The sequence below is a fragment of the Hippocampus zosterae genome, chromosome 12, assembly GCF_025434085.1.
Source record: "Hippocampus zosterae strain Florida chromosome 12, ASM2543408v3, whole genome shotgun sequence".
Classification (NCBI taxonomy): Eukaryota; Metazoa; Chordata; class Actinopteri; order Syngnathiformes; family Syngnathidae; genus Hippocampus; species Hippocampus zosterae.
The window spans coordinates 2076003-2087946 of NC_067462.1; the positions used below are offsets into that span (position 1 = coordinate 2076003).

An 11944-nucleotide genomic window follows, 5' to 3' on the forward strand; every position below is an offset into this window, starting at 1 on the left:
TCATTCCCCTTTGGGGCTTCATTTCCTGAACATTTTTTTTCTGAAAAAAAAAATGAATTAAAATCAAGATACAAAAATACATGTGAAAACAAATAATAATAAAATACAGGTAAAAAATAAATTCAAACGTACATTGTAGCTTATTGTTCACTTGACTTCCACGATATTGTTTTTGGCCAATTGAAGCTATAAGTCTGTTATGAAAAATAAATTCCTATTTTAAACATTGAAAAATGACAGATTATACGTGGATAACTTGGCACTCTCCAATGAAGATCATTTCGTGCGTGATGTGGCAGCATGACGTCACGAGCCATTAACGTGACGAAATAAAGTCGAAGTAATTATTTTCAGTTGCAGTTTAGTGATCTCAGAATAAGTCCATAAAAAAGAAAGAAAACAGCGAGTATTTGTTGGTCAAATATAATAATGGCCGCCGTCAACAGTTTAGTCATCAAAAAAACGCAAAGTACGCTGGGCAAAGTGATAAAGAAACCGGCTCTCACTGACAAACTGCTCAGCAAACCGCCGTTTCGATACCTGCACGACATCTTTACCGAGGTGAGACATACAGTAGTTATGCAGAGTAAGTAACGTTAAAAGCTAGGAAACCATTAACATTTGCATAAGGTACGTTAATTGTCACAAACCAAAGGCATTCCGTGCTTGTACTTCCTGTTGGACGACGTAATCTGATCAGATTTATATCATATTACTGGCAGAATGCAGGACAGGATGCTGTTGAAACACGAAGTAACCAATAGGTGGTGCTGTTACTTTGTATTAGACTGTAAGGAGTTACAGACCTGTTTTTTTTTTGCCAGTGATCTATCTATCTATCTATCTATCTATCTATCTATCTATCTATCTATCTATCTATCTATCTATCTATCTATCTATCTATCTATCTATCTATCTATCTATCTATCTATCTATCTATCTATCTATCTATCTATCTATCTATACAATACAATACAATACAATACATGCTGATTTATATAGCGCTTTCACAACAGCGGCAGCTGTAACAAGTAACCAATAGGTGGTGCTGTTACTTTGTATTAGTCTGTAAGGGGTTACAGACCCGTTTTTTTTGCACGTGACCAACATCTATCTATCTATCTATCTATCTATCTATCTATCTATCTATCTATCTATCTATCTATCTATCTATCTATCTATCTATCTATCTATCTATCTATCTATCTATCTATCTATCTATCTATCTATCTATCTATCTATCTATCTATCCATCCATCCATCCATCCATCCATCCATCCATCCATCCATCCATCCATCCATCCATCATGAATGTATGACTTATGGGAGGCTACCATTTTCTAAAGAACCTCGGGGAGCCGCGCCTTTCCTCAAAAGCAATATGTCAGCAATTCGTCCATCAAGCCGAGAAGTCGAATCCAACAAATCTTTCCGCGACGACCAAGTGAGATTTGAGTACCGCAGACCCATGTTGACACCCTGCGTCCGCCTTCACCAGATCATCAGGACCACCGGCTTTCTGAAAGGCTTGTACAAAGACAATGAATTGAAGTCAGAATGCATCAAGGTAAGTTGGACCAACATCCAGAAACCTTCCTGCCGGCGGGTGGCTAGTAAATGACCGTTTTCAACATTTAGGACAAAGAGATGAAGATGGCGTTCCTTCAGAAGGCCATCGACGTTGTGGTGCTGGTCACCGGGGAGCCCCTTGCGGTCAGACCGGCACATATCGTCGCCGGTCATGAGCCCGAGAAGACCAACGAGCTCCTGCAGGCCATTGCCAAGTGCTGCCTAAGCAAGGTTGGTCCACCTGACGGCGGTTCTTGAAGTCCTGAAAATGTCAAACGGGCGGACCTTCGTAGTCCCCGCATGGCAGACACGTCTTCACGTGTTCCTCAGATGTCCAGTAAGGAGGCTGTGAAGAGAGTTCTTGCGGGAGAGAGGCTGGACGTGAGGGCCAAGGACAGTGCGGTGAAATCCCAAGACAAGGACGCCGCGGAGGGACGCCAAGCGCAGCCTGACAGAGAGGTTGTTGCGCGTACGCTTGTGCGAAAATACTTCATTGTACGTCATTTGAATGGTTCCAGGAGAAGAAGACGACGACGGAGCAGAGCGACAGCGGGGCCGAGAAGGCGCCGGAGCCGCTCAGAGAGCAGGACAAGCACCGGCGAGACGGCGAGAGGGAACAACGCCCCGACAGGGAGCCTTCGGCCAAGAACCACCGGCGGGAGCAGGACTTCGCGAGAGACGGCGAGCAAGAAGACAAGAGTCGCCAACGCCAGCGAGACAAGGCTAACGAGGACGCCGCGCTAAGTGGAGAAAGGGAGCGAGAAAAGGAGAAAAGTCAAGCCAAGGAAAGCGGCAAGCCCAGAGAGAAAGAGAGGGACAAGTCAAGAAGCTCGGAAAGCGAGCGACGCAAGACGTCTTCGTCACGGACCGAAAGTCCGCCGAGAACCAGTCAGCCGTCGTCCGCCAAAGGGCCAAGGAGGAAAAACACTTTGGGAGGTACGCCTTAAATGGAAGATGCGGAATCCAAGGCGGCGCCCCGAAGACGTTTTTCCGTCACCATTGCTTGCCCGATGTCGATGTTGTGGTTGCGCCGACCGACTTTGCTTTGTTCTCTTTTGTCAACAGATGAATCCAACAGCGAAGTTGGCGGTAAGTAAGTCTTGCTCTTTTTAGGAAGTGAAAGAAATGTCGCGAGAAAAGACTCAAAGCAGTCCAATTCAAAGACCCAATTTGGAAATGCGCTTTCACGGGTCCCCAACACAACTCCACAAAATACATCCAGACACAAAATTTGGAAAAATGATTCCCCCTACACCAGTTTCAAGGTGGGGGGGGGGGGGGTGGGGGGGGCGGGGTTCCCCAAATTTTTTTGATCAATTAGGAGCCGGCGCTGGAATTGAACCCGGACGCGCTAAACCACCGGGCCGCTTCAAAATAATTCATATAATAACAGAAAAGTCATTTATGAACATTTTTTTTGGGGGGGGCGGGGGGGGAGTCCACTTGCCTGAATTGACCTTAACTCATTCAGTAAGCAGCCAATTCTGGACCAAGTCTTAAAAGACGTTTAAAAACGTCTTTGGGAGTGAATGAGTTCATGGATTGCCATGACCTGGAAAACTGGCAATCTTCACACTGCTTCACTGCCATAAAGTTTTTTTGGAGGGGGGGGGGGGAGTCCACTTGCCTGAATTGACCTTAACTCATTCAGTAAGCAGCCAATTCTGGACCAAGTCTTAAAAGACGTTTAGAAACGTCTTTGGGAGTGAATGAGTTCAGGGATTGCCATGACCTGGAAAACTGGCAATCTTCACACTGCTTCACTGCCATAAAGTTTTTTTGGAGGGGGGGGGGGGGAGTCCACTTGCCTGAATTGACCATAACTCATTCAGTAAGCAGCCAATTCTGGACCAAGTCTTAAAAGACGTTTAGAAACGTCTTTGGGGGTGAATGAGTTCATTGATTGCCATGACCTGGAAAACTGGCAATCTTCACACTGCTTCACTGCCAGTGGGGGGGGGGGGGGGGGGGGGGGTCGGGGGGGAGTCCACTTGCCTGAATTGACCGTAACTCATTCAGTAAGCAGCCAATTCTGGACCAAGTCTTAAAAGACGTTTAAAAACGTCTTTGGGAGTGAATGAGTTCATGGATTGCCATGACCTGGAAAACTGGCAATCTTCACACTGCTTCACTGCCATAAAGTTTTTTTGGAGGGGGGGGGGGAGTCCACTTGCCTGAATTGACCGCAACTCATTCAGTAAGCAGCCAATTCTGGACCAAGTCTTAAAAGACGTTTAGAAACGTCTTTGGGAGTGAATGAGTTCATGGATTGCCATGACCTGGAAAACTGGCAATCTTCACACTGCTTCACTGCCATAAAGTTTTTTGGAGGGGGAGGGGGGTATTTTTTTCAAAAATGTGGACATATTTGGTCCAAAAATTTGATGCTTGTCAATTACAAAGCAGACGTGAGGGCCTGGTCATGGGAAATCCTGTGCTGGTGTATCGAATCAAGTGTCTCTCGAGTGCAAACTGAACTTTGAGCCACTTTTTCACCCCCCCCCCTCCCCGAACCCCTCCCCAAAGACACTCGTCAGGATGCGAGTCCTCCTAACAAGGAAAGCGGAGACGCTGCCGATTGCTCACTTTCATCAGACGTGGCCTCCAGGTCTGTGGCGACGGCAAGCAAAGTTCGCGAATCGATGCCGCGCCGCTGACGCCTCTTTGGTTGCCTAGCAACAACCGCCCGGCGCGGCCCAGCAGCGCCCGTCCGGCTCCCCCTAGAGTCAAGAAACAGGAGAGTTCGGCTGAAGCGCTTGCGCCCGACAGGTGACGACGTGGCTTCGGGTTTACTTCTCCTCATTCCCGCCCGTCTAAAAAAAAATGGCTTCCCGCAGTTTGAAACGTGACGACGTCCTTCCTCCGTCGGCAGGCTGTCCAGTGGCAAGTCGGCGGTCATCAGGGAAGGAAAGAAGCGATCTGACGACGAGGAGGATGAGCAGTTCCTGGTGGCAGAGGCGGCCCATGACCCCGCGGACCAGGTCGCTGATCACGTGCCCCCCCCGAGCGCAACCGTTCGCCTTTGGTCTCATTAGGAGGGCCACCCGGAGTTGGCCTCAAGCAGACTCTGGACAAGAGGTGGCAGGGTCCGCCCCCGGACTGGGGGGGGGGGGCATGTAGACAAGCGGCCATTCACAGCAACTTTTTAGAGTCTTCAATGAAAGCCCAAAGGAGATTTTGTTGTTGTTGTTGTGTGTGTGAGTCATCCAGTGTCTTTCCTCTCCCAGGAATCTGCACAAGACTTCAGGAGTGAAGAAAAACACGGTAGGTGGTTTTCCGTTTTTCGGTTTTCTATCCGACTGTCTTGCCTAATGAGAGTTTCCATTTATGCAGGCGGACTCGTGAAAAAGATCCTCGAGACCAAAAAAGACTACGAACCCTCGCCGAACTCCAATAAATCCAAAGAGGTATTCGTAGCATGAAAACATTTGGAGGCGGGGGGTCGGGGGGGGGGGGGGTTGCCTCAAACACCAGAATGGCTCTCAATGGCGGCGCGGGAAGAAATTTCATCTGCAACATACAGCACATTTGACAAGAAAGTTGTACTTGATAAGCCCCCCCCCTCAAAAAAAAAAGGTCATATGTGAGAAAGTCCCAATTTCCACCAAAGGGCCGCCGCACACACTGAGCAACGCAAACGAACAAAAGTCGGGTCGAGCTCGACCTCAGCCGTTGTTTCCATGTCCTGCGTTTGTCCCAAGTCGGCGTCGGAGGAAGCGCGGAAGAAAGAGCAGGACCAGGTGACGCGGGAGATCGAGCGCCTGCGCGCCTCCATCCAGTCGGTGTGTCAGAGCGCGCTGCCTTTGGGCAAGATCATGGACTACGTGCAGGAGGACATCGACGCCATGCGGGCCGAGCTGCACGGCTGGCGCAGGGAAAACAAAGAGCACGCGCAGGAGTTGATGCGGGAGCAGAAGTGAGGGCGCATGCAAAAACACAAAACGCAAATCACGTTGCGCTCAAGATGGCCGCCAAGCCCCCCCCCCAAAGACAGCACGAGTAGCCTGTTCTAAAAATAGCTCGCCAAAGTGACACGTCTAATTCTCTTTGTGTTTGTTACCAATCTATCAATGACAAATATAGCCCACTTAGGGGCGGCGCGGTGGACGAGCGGTTAGCACCTGGGCCGCACGGTGCAGAGGTGCAGGGTTCGATTCCGGCTGGGATGGCCGCACCTCCCTTGTAGATCCGAGGGCAAGGGCAAAAGTGAGAGCCTTTGGCCTCGGTGAAATCTCCTTTCACATCTCGGCAAACCCCAATTAGCGATTTCGCTCGTTAAGTAACCTGATTTCAGTGACAACTCCCATCCGCTGAAATTGGGATTCCGACTCGGTAGTCAGAAAAACGTCATTGCGCTCATTTATCTTCTCAGCCGTTTTATCCTGCTCGCCGTATACAAAGAGACCGGAAGAGTCACAGAAAGGTTCAAAGTCCGCTCGCCGTATACAAAGAGACCGGAAGAGTCACAGAAAGGCTCAAAGTCCGTCTATAAAAGGTCACGATGAACGGGCCGCGCTGTCGATAAATTCGATTCGAAAAAATGTCGCTACACAAACGAAACTCCGTTCATGCTTGCGCAGAGTCACCGACCAGGCGGTGGAACCACTCAAGGCGGAACTGGGCGAGCTGGACCAGCAGATGAAAGATTACCGGGACAAAATCTGCGCCGTGAGGTCCAACATCCTGACCAATGAGGAAAACATCCAGAAGAAGTTGGCCGCCATCATCTCTTCCAGATCCTGAAAGGACAACGGAGGGCTTAAGGAGCAGTAGTCATCCCCCGGGCGCATGGCCACAAACGTTGCGGAGCAATCCGGACGAATTTTCGGGCCCATGGCGGCAGACTCGAGTCAATTAGTGGAGCTCGAGAGTTCAAAGCAAACACGGTGAAGCGGCGTTTGGGTGTTGCGCCGCGCACCGATGGAAGACGCCGGCAACGGAAGTGAATTGTGCTCGTTTTTTGTGGAAGCTCGCTTTGTGGACTTATACAACGCGGCGGTCGTGTCGCAAATGTGCCGCAGAAATGCCGCCGATCTCCTTTGTTTGTTTTCGTGGAATCTCTCAATAAATGAGAGACCGCCGCGGCGACGGTCAACATTCTCGCGGCGTCTGTTTGTGCCGGGGAGGGAGCGGAGCGATTTTCTCTGTCGACGGGGGTCACTCATAAGCGAGCGCCTCGAAGGTTGTCGTTATTTCGCACTCGCTTGAAATCAGGGAAGAGCAGGAAATTAAAAAAAAAAATGTATATAGGTCAGTAAGCTGGATTCATCTGGCGCTTAATTATTCACACTTTGCTCCGCGTTTTTCCATCTCGAGCAAGCGCCAGGCTGCTTTTCTCAACTTTTCAAGCATTCCATCGGGATGGGTTTAAAAAAAATATTTTTAATTATTTATTTTTTTACTTTACCCGGATTTTAACAACAAACGCGCAACGCTCCGTCTTCCATTTTGTGGCGGACATTCTGCCTTGAAAATATCGGTTCCCGCTACATTCAGACGGCCAGATTTGCATTTAAAACGGTTCTTTGTCTCTGCGACCAATCCCGGGTGTAGCCCACCCGGCGTCCCAAGTGGGCTCATTGACAAAGTGGCGAAAACGAAAATCCGACTGCAAAGCAAACGCCCTTGGAATGGGAATTTCATGAGACGTTTGAATGAGAGCGATCGTCGCGGGTGTGCAAACTTTTGCAAGCAAATCTTACAGCGTCTCTAAATACACGATCGTCGTCACGGTTATTTGAAGTACATTTTGCATGTGCGACAATTGATTTTGTTGCATCCACTCACAGATGTTATGCTTTTTTTTTCTCGATTTCACCGTTCTGTCCGTAATATCGTGACAACGGTGGTCTACTCCGCGATGATAATCAATGTGGAAATGTGGAAATCAAATCGATTTGCCGTCGGCATCATTGAGCCGGGTGATGCTATCAGACCTGGATTTGCTCCCCGGGGCATGACACACACACAAAGAAAAAAAAAAACACTTTCCCTTTTACACACACACACACACACACACAGAGAGATTTTGAAGGACGGTGTGCCGCATTAGCATCGCCCTTAAAATGCAAATCATCTTGCCATCCAATTTATCAGGATGGAGTGTGTGACCTTAAGAGTTTTGCAAAACCAAAGCAGACACGGCCACGAAGCAGTCGGCTGGTTCTGGACGATCGTCATCTGATCTCCACGCCAAATATCGGAACGCGGGGAGACGCCACGAAAGCCGCCCGCTGGCATTTTGGAAGCGCACTAATTGGCTCATTATCTCCAGCTTGCGTAATAGGAAGTCAATGAATGAATTGCTCGTGTCCGTCTTGCTTGGGGTTAATTCTTCGGGGGGGGGGGGCGATGGACGTGGGGAAGCGCGACACGGCGCTGCAGAATTAAAAAGCCACATTTTGAGCATCCAACGGAATTTTTTTGTTTTTTTTTTGTCCACATTGTTCCGGGCAACTGAAAGATGCCAAACGTGCATCTGACGCTCGCTTGAATGCTGGCTTGCAAGCCAACATTAAAAAAAAAAGAAAAACCCACCAAGTGATTGCTTGCCACTTAAAACCGGGGGCGCTCCCGTTTCCACCTATCGCACTGCACTTAGGAGAATCCAACAGCGATTAACTCAAAGTAATCTACAGCACAACTTGATGCAGCTCCGCTTACCTTTTTCGACTTGGGCACAGCAGCGGCGTCGCACGTGCGGCGGGTGCGGTAGCCGTTTGTCTCGACGGGTGACTCGGAAGTGGCTCTGGAACTTCAACCGGCCTCGCCGATCACGGGCGCACAAACCAGCGTCACTATTACAAAAGAGGGAGGCCCCATTTTGAGGCAGATTCATTTCACATCAAATGGGCAGGCAGACACTTCTGACACTCGATCGGTGATTCAAAACAAAACATCTCTAAAGCCCCTTCAGTATCTCATTTTGACATGGATGTCGCGGACGTCCCACGTTTCCTCATTTTTTGAAAGCTTTTCACCCTGCTGGCTCGTGAACGGATGTTGAAATGGACTTGGGCCGAGGCCTTTCAGTGACGAGGGCGCTTGGCCCGTTAGCGCGCATTTCAAACGGAAGCGGCTGCCTGAAAAAAAAAAAGCTCATTAACCAAGCAAGAGCTCCAGGTGATGGGCCATAAATCCATTCTTTTTGACTGTTCTACGGCCTCGCCGCACTTAAATGCAGACCGACGGGGCGCCGTGATATTACGACGCGCATCCGCAGGACAGGACAAGTCGGAAGCAAGCAATTTGGCCGCGGCCATCGGAAAGGTCGCAATGCAAATGTCAGCTTTGCCTTCTTCCATTTTAAAGACGGCGTCAGCTCGGGCGAGCCGTTCATCGCCGTCGTCACAAAGGAAGGCCCGCCCGCCCTGACCTCTCTCTCCGGTGGCTCGGGTCTGCGGACGGGCGCTTTGTTTTGTTTGTCGGAACTCTCCTTGTCCCAAGTACAGCACTTTGCAAACAGCGGCGGTTTTCGCAAAGTACCCTCTAAACCAGGGGTCCTAAAACTACGGCCCGCGGGCACATTTGACCCGGCCCTCTAACCCCCCTGTTGTCCTCGGGTCAAAATGACCCGTCACTGGTATGGGCTCCAAAAAAGGAATTTGCCCTAACACCCCCCCTTCACTTCAACGTGACAGACGCCATTTTGGATTGGGCTCCAAATCTTTCGAAGGAATTTGCCCTAACGCCCCCCCCACTGATGGCCGACGCTCACTCGCCAAGCATTTTTGCCAACGTCATCATTTTTTTTTTTTGCTTTACCACACGGGGGATGATCTCAGTCTAACGCCCGCACGGGTGCGCTTTCACCTCCCCGACAGCGTTTTTAACCTTGCGATCCCCTTCCCCGATGATCCATTTGCCTTGAACACAGCAACATTACACCGAGACACACGCGCGCGAGGTCACGCGCTCTCGGCGAGTCGAGTAGCGGGCGGCCGAGGCGGAGAGCCACGTGGCACATACATCAAGTCCGCTGAGCAGAAAATTGAAATGGAAATGCGGGCCTTGGAAGAGAACGCCACTCGCGTTTAGTGGGCGACCGCTGCTAATCATTTGTCATTTCTCTCAGGGGCATACGGGAGGCTGAAGCCCCCCCCCCACCCCCCCATTTACTGGTAGTCAAGGACCGCCACGCACGCCGCAGTGTGGCTACAGTGAAACTCAAGAGTGGAAGGAAGGAAATTTACTGCGGGCTTCAAAGTATGAGAACCGCTAGGAGGGCAACGCGTTAGCCTAGCGGTTAGCGCTACTATGCTATTTATTTTTTATTGAAGTTGACTCCAGGAAGTGAATGGAGTTTGTATTCAAACCAAATGACCAAATGAATGTTTATTTGTGGCTTTAATCTTAACTATATTGTGGCAGCGTATGGGGGGGGGGGGGGGGGGTCTACGAATCCCGCATCAATGTGAAAAATGGTAGAAAAGTGACAAATATCAGAGCGAGAGAGAATGACGCGGCCACCGCGCAGCTACGCCCCCTGCCGGCAACCGAAATCGATGTCACACAGCGCACGGCTCGTTTGCTTGTTGTGATGTCAATTTCATTTCATTTCACAAAAATAGACGGATGAAAAACAGCAAAAAAAAAAAGTTTGACTTTGTTCAATGACATACCGGATGGTGGGCTGGCACTCTAGAGACCGACTACTATTAATACACGCGCAATCCATATGGCGTTCGTCAAAAATAGCATCGAGGGTTTGCGAACATCAAAATGACGTCAGTCTTTGATCCCTTCCTGCTTTTTGTAGTTGCGCCTCGTTGGTTTCAAGCCTTTCCTTGAGCTTTCATCGCGAGTCGTGCGTCGGAGGCAAAGTGCAATTTGTGATGTCGAATTTATTGCGAGGCGTCCCCGCGGAGGCTTCCACATATGGAACGTTTCATTTCATTAACATGGTGAGCGAGACCTCATTGGGGCTCATCAGGCATTCGGCGTGCGGGAGTCGGCACGTTTGGATCAAGCAAAGATGAATTGCGCTCATTTTTTTGGTGCTGGAGATTCGTTTTCAGGGGACGTTCAGGAAAAGTTACTTTTTAACGGCTTGTACACTGTTGGGGCCAGTCCACCAACTCGACAAAAATAAATGGACGTTTTTTTGGGGGGGCGGGGGGGATGAAAACGGATATTGCAGATCCTTTGGGTACTATCGCGAAAGCTGCATTTTAAAAAAATGTATTGTATGAACCAAAGAATGTCTGATACGGGGACTTTTAGGTGACATGGAAGACAAAAAAACATACGCGACCGTTGGCAGTGTCACGTTCTGCTCGAGGGGAAAAAATCGCTCCGAGCAGAACAAATGAATTAAATAAGTTGGATCCCAGGTAAAGCAGACAAGAGAGAGAATTGTCACAAAATAAGGTGTCTTTAATGACAGAACGAAAAAACAACAGAAAGAGCCCGACAGGGAAAAACGGTAACAGAAAACGCTGATCAAATAAGGATCAGGAAATTAACAGAAAACGCTGATCAAATAAGGATCAGGAAACAAACAGAAAAACGCTCGCGGCTAGAGCAGACGCGAGGAGATAATCGCGCTGGTGGAAATAGTATAAAAATACGAAATATCGAAAGTCGAACTAAGTGGGCAACAAGTATAGGTCGTAAGGCAAGTATGCAACGAGGCAAATAGCAATAGCGCAAATAGATAGCGAGAGCGAATAATGGCTCGGCGAGGAATTCTCCGGCAGCGAGATGACTGTCGGAGTCTCTTAATAAAAGAGGGTAATCAGCCCGAAATTACGGACAGGTGCGCGGATGGCGGGGGAGAAAACCCGCCACCTGCTGGCGGACACGCGACGTGACAGTACCCCCCCCTCAATGGACGCCTCCCGGCGGACTACCCGGCTTGGATGGATGTGCAGCGTGGAAGTCGCGCAAAAGGGACGGATCAAGGATCCAGGAGCGAGGCACCCACTGCCGCTCCTCAGGCCCGTAGCCCTCCCAGTCGACCAGATACTGGAACCCCTTTCCCCTGCGCCGAGAGTCCAGGATGGCACGAACCGTGTACACCGGGTCACCGTCGACGACCCGCGGAGGGGGCGGCGGCGTGGGAGGAGGAGCCAAGTCACTGGAAGAAACGGGTTTGAGAAGGGAGACGTGGAAGACGGGGTGCACCTTCATGGTAGGAGGTAGACGGAGCCTGACAGCAGCCGGGTTGATGACGGCCTCGACCTCGAAGGGACCAGTGAATCGAGGACCCAGTTTCGCCGAGGAGCCGGCCAGGCGAAGGTCTCGAGTAGCCAGCCACACCTTCTGCCCCACCACATAGGGGGGGGCCGGGCGCCGACGACGATCCGCGATTTGACGATTTCGGGACGCCGTGCGGGACAATGCCGCCCGGGCCTCCCTCCACACGCGATGGGCC

At 50.1% G+C, this 11944-nt stretch overlaps 1 protein-coding gene across 1 annotated transcript; it reads left to right on the forward strand.

Annotated features, from left to right (window-relative positions):
- Positions 1 to 31: 31 nt before the first annotated feature.
- Positions 32 to 6670, forward strand: LOC127611374 (TRAF3-interacting protein 1-like). The gene is made up of 12 exons (XM_052081882.1): positions 32 to 561; positions 1499 to 1567; positions 1639 to 1800; positions 1900 to 2028; positions 2091 to 2505; positions 2635 to 2658; positions 4096 to 4177; positions 4246 to 4338; positions 4442 to 4583; positions 4734 to 4976; positions 5271 to 5485; positions 6150 to 6670. Exons 1-12 carry the CDS (start codon positions 430 to 432, stop codon positions 6310 to 6312), a joined length of 1869 nt encoding a protein of 622 aa, XP_051937842.1. The 5' UTR covers positions 32 to 429; the 3' UTR covers positions 6313 to 6670.
- Positions 6671 to 11944: the final 5274 nt, after the last annotated feature.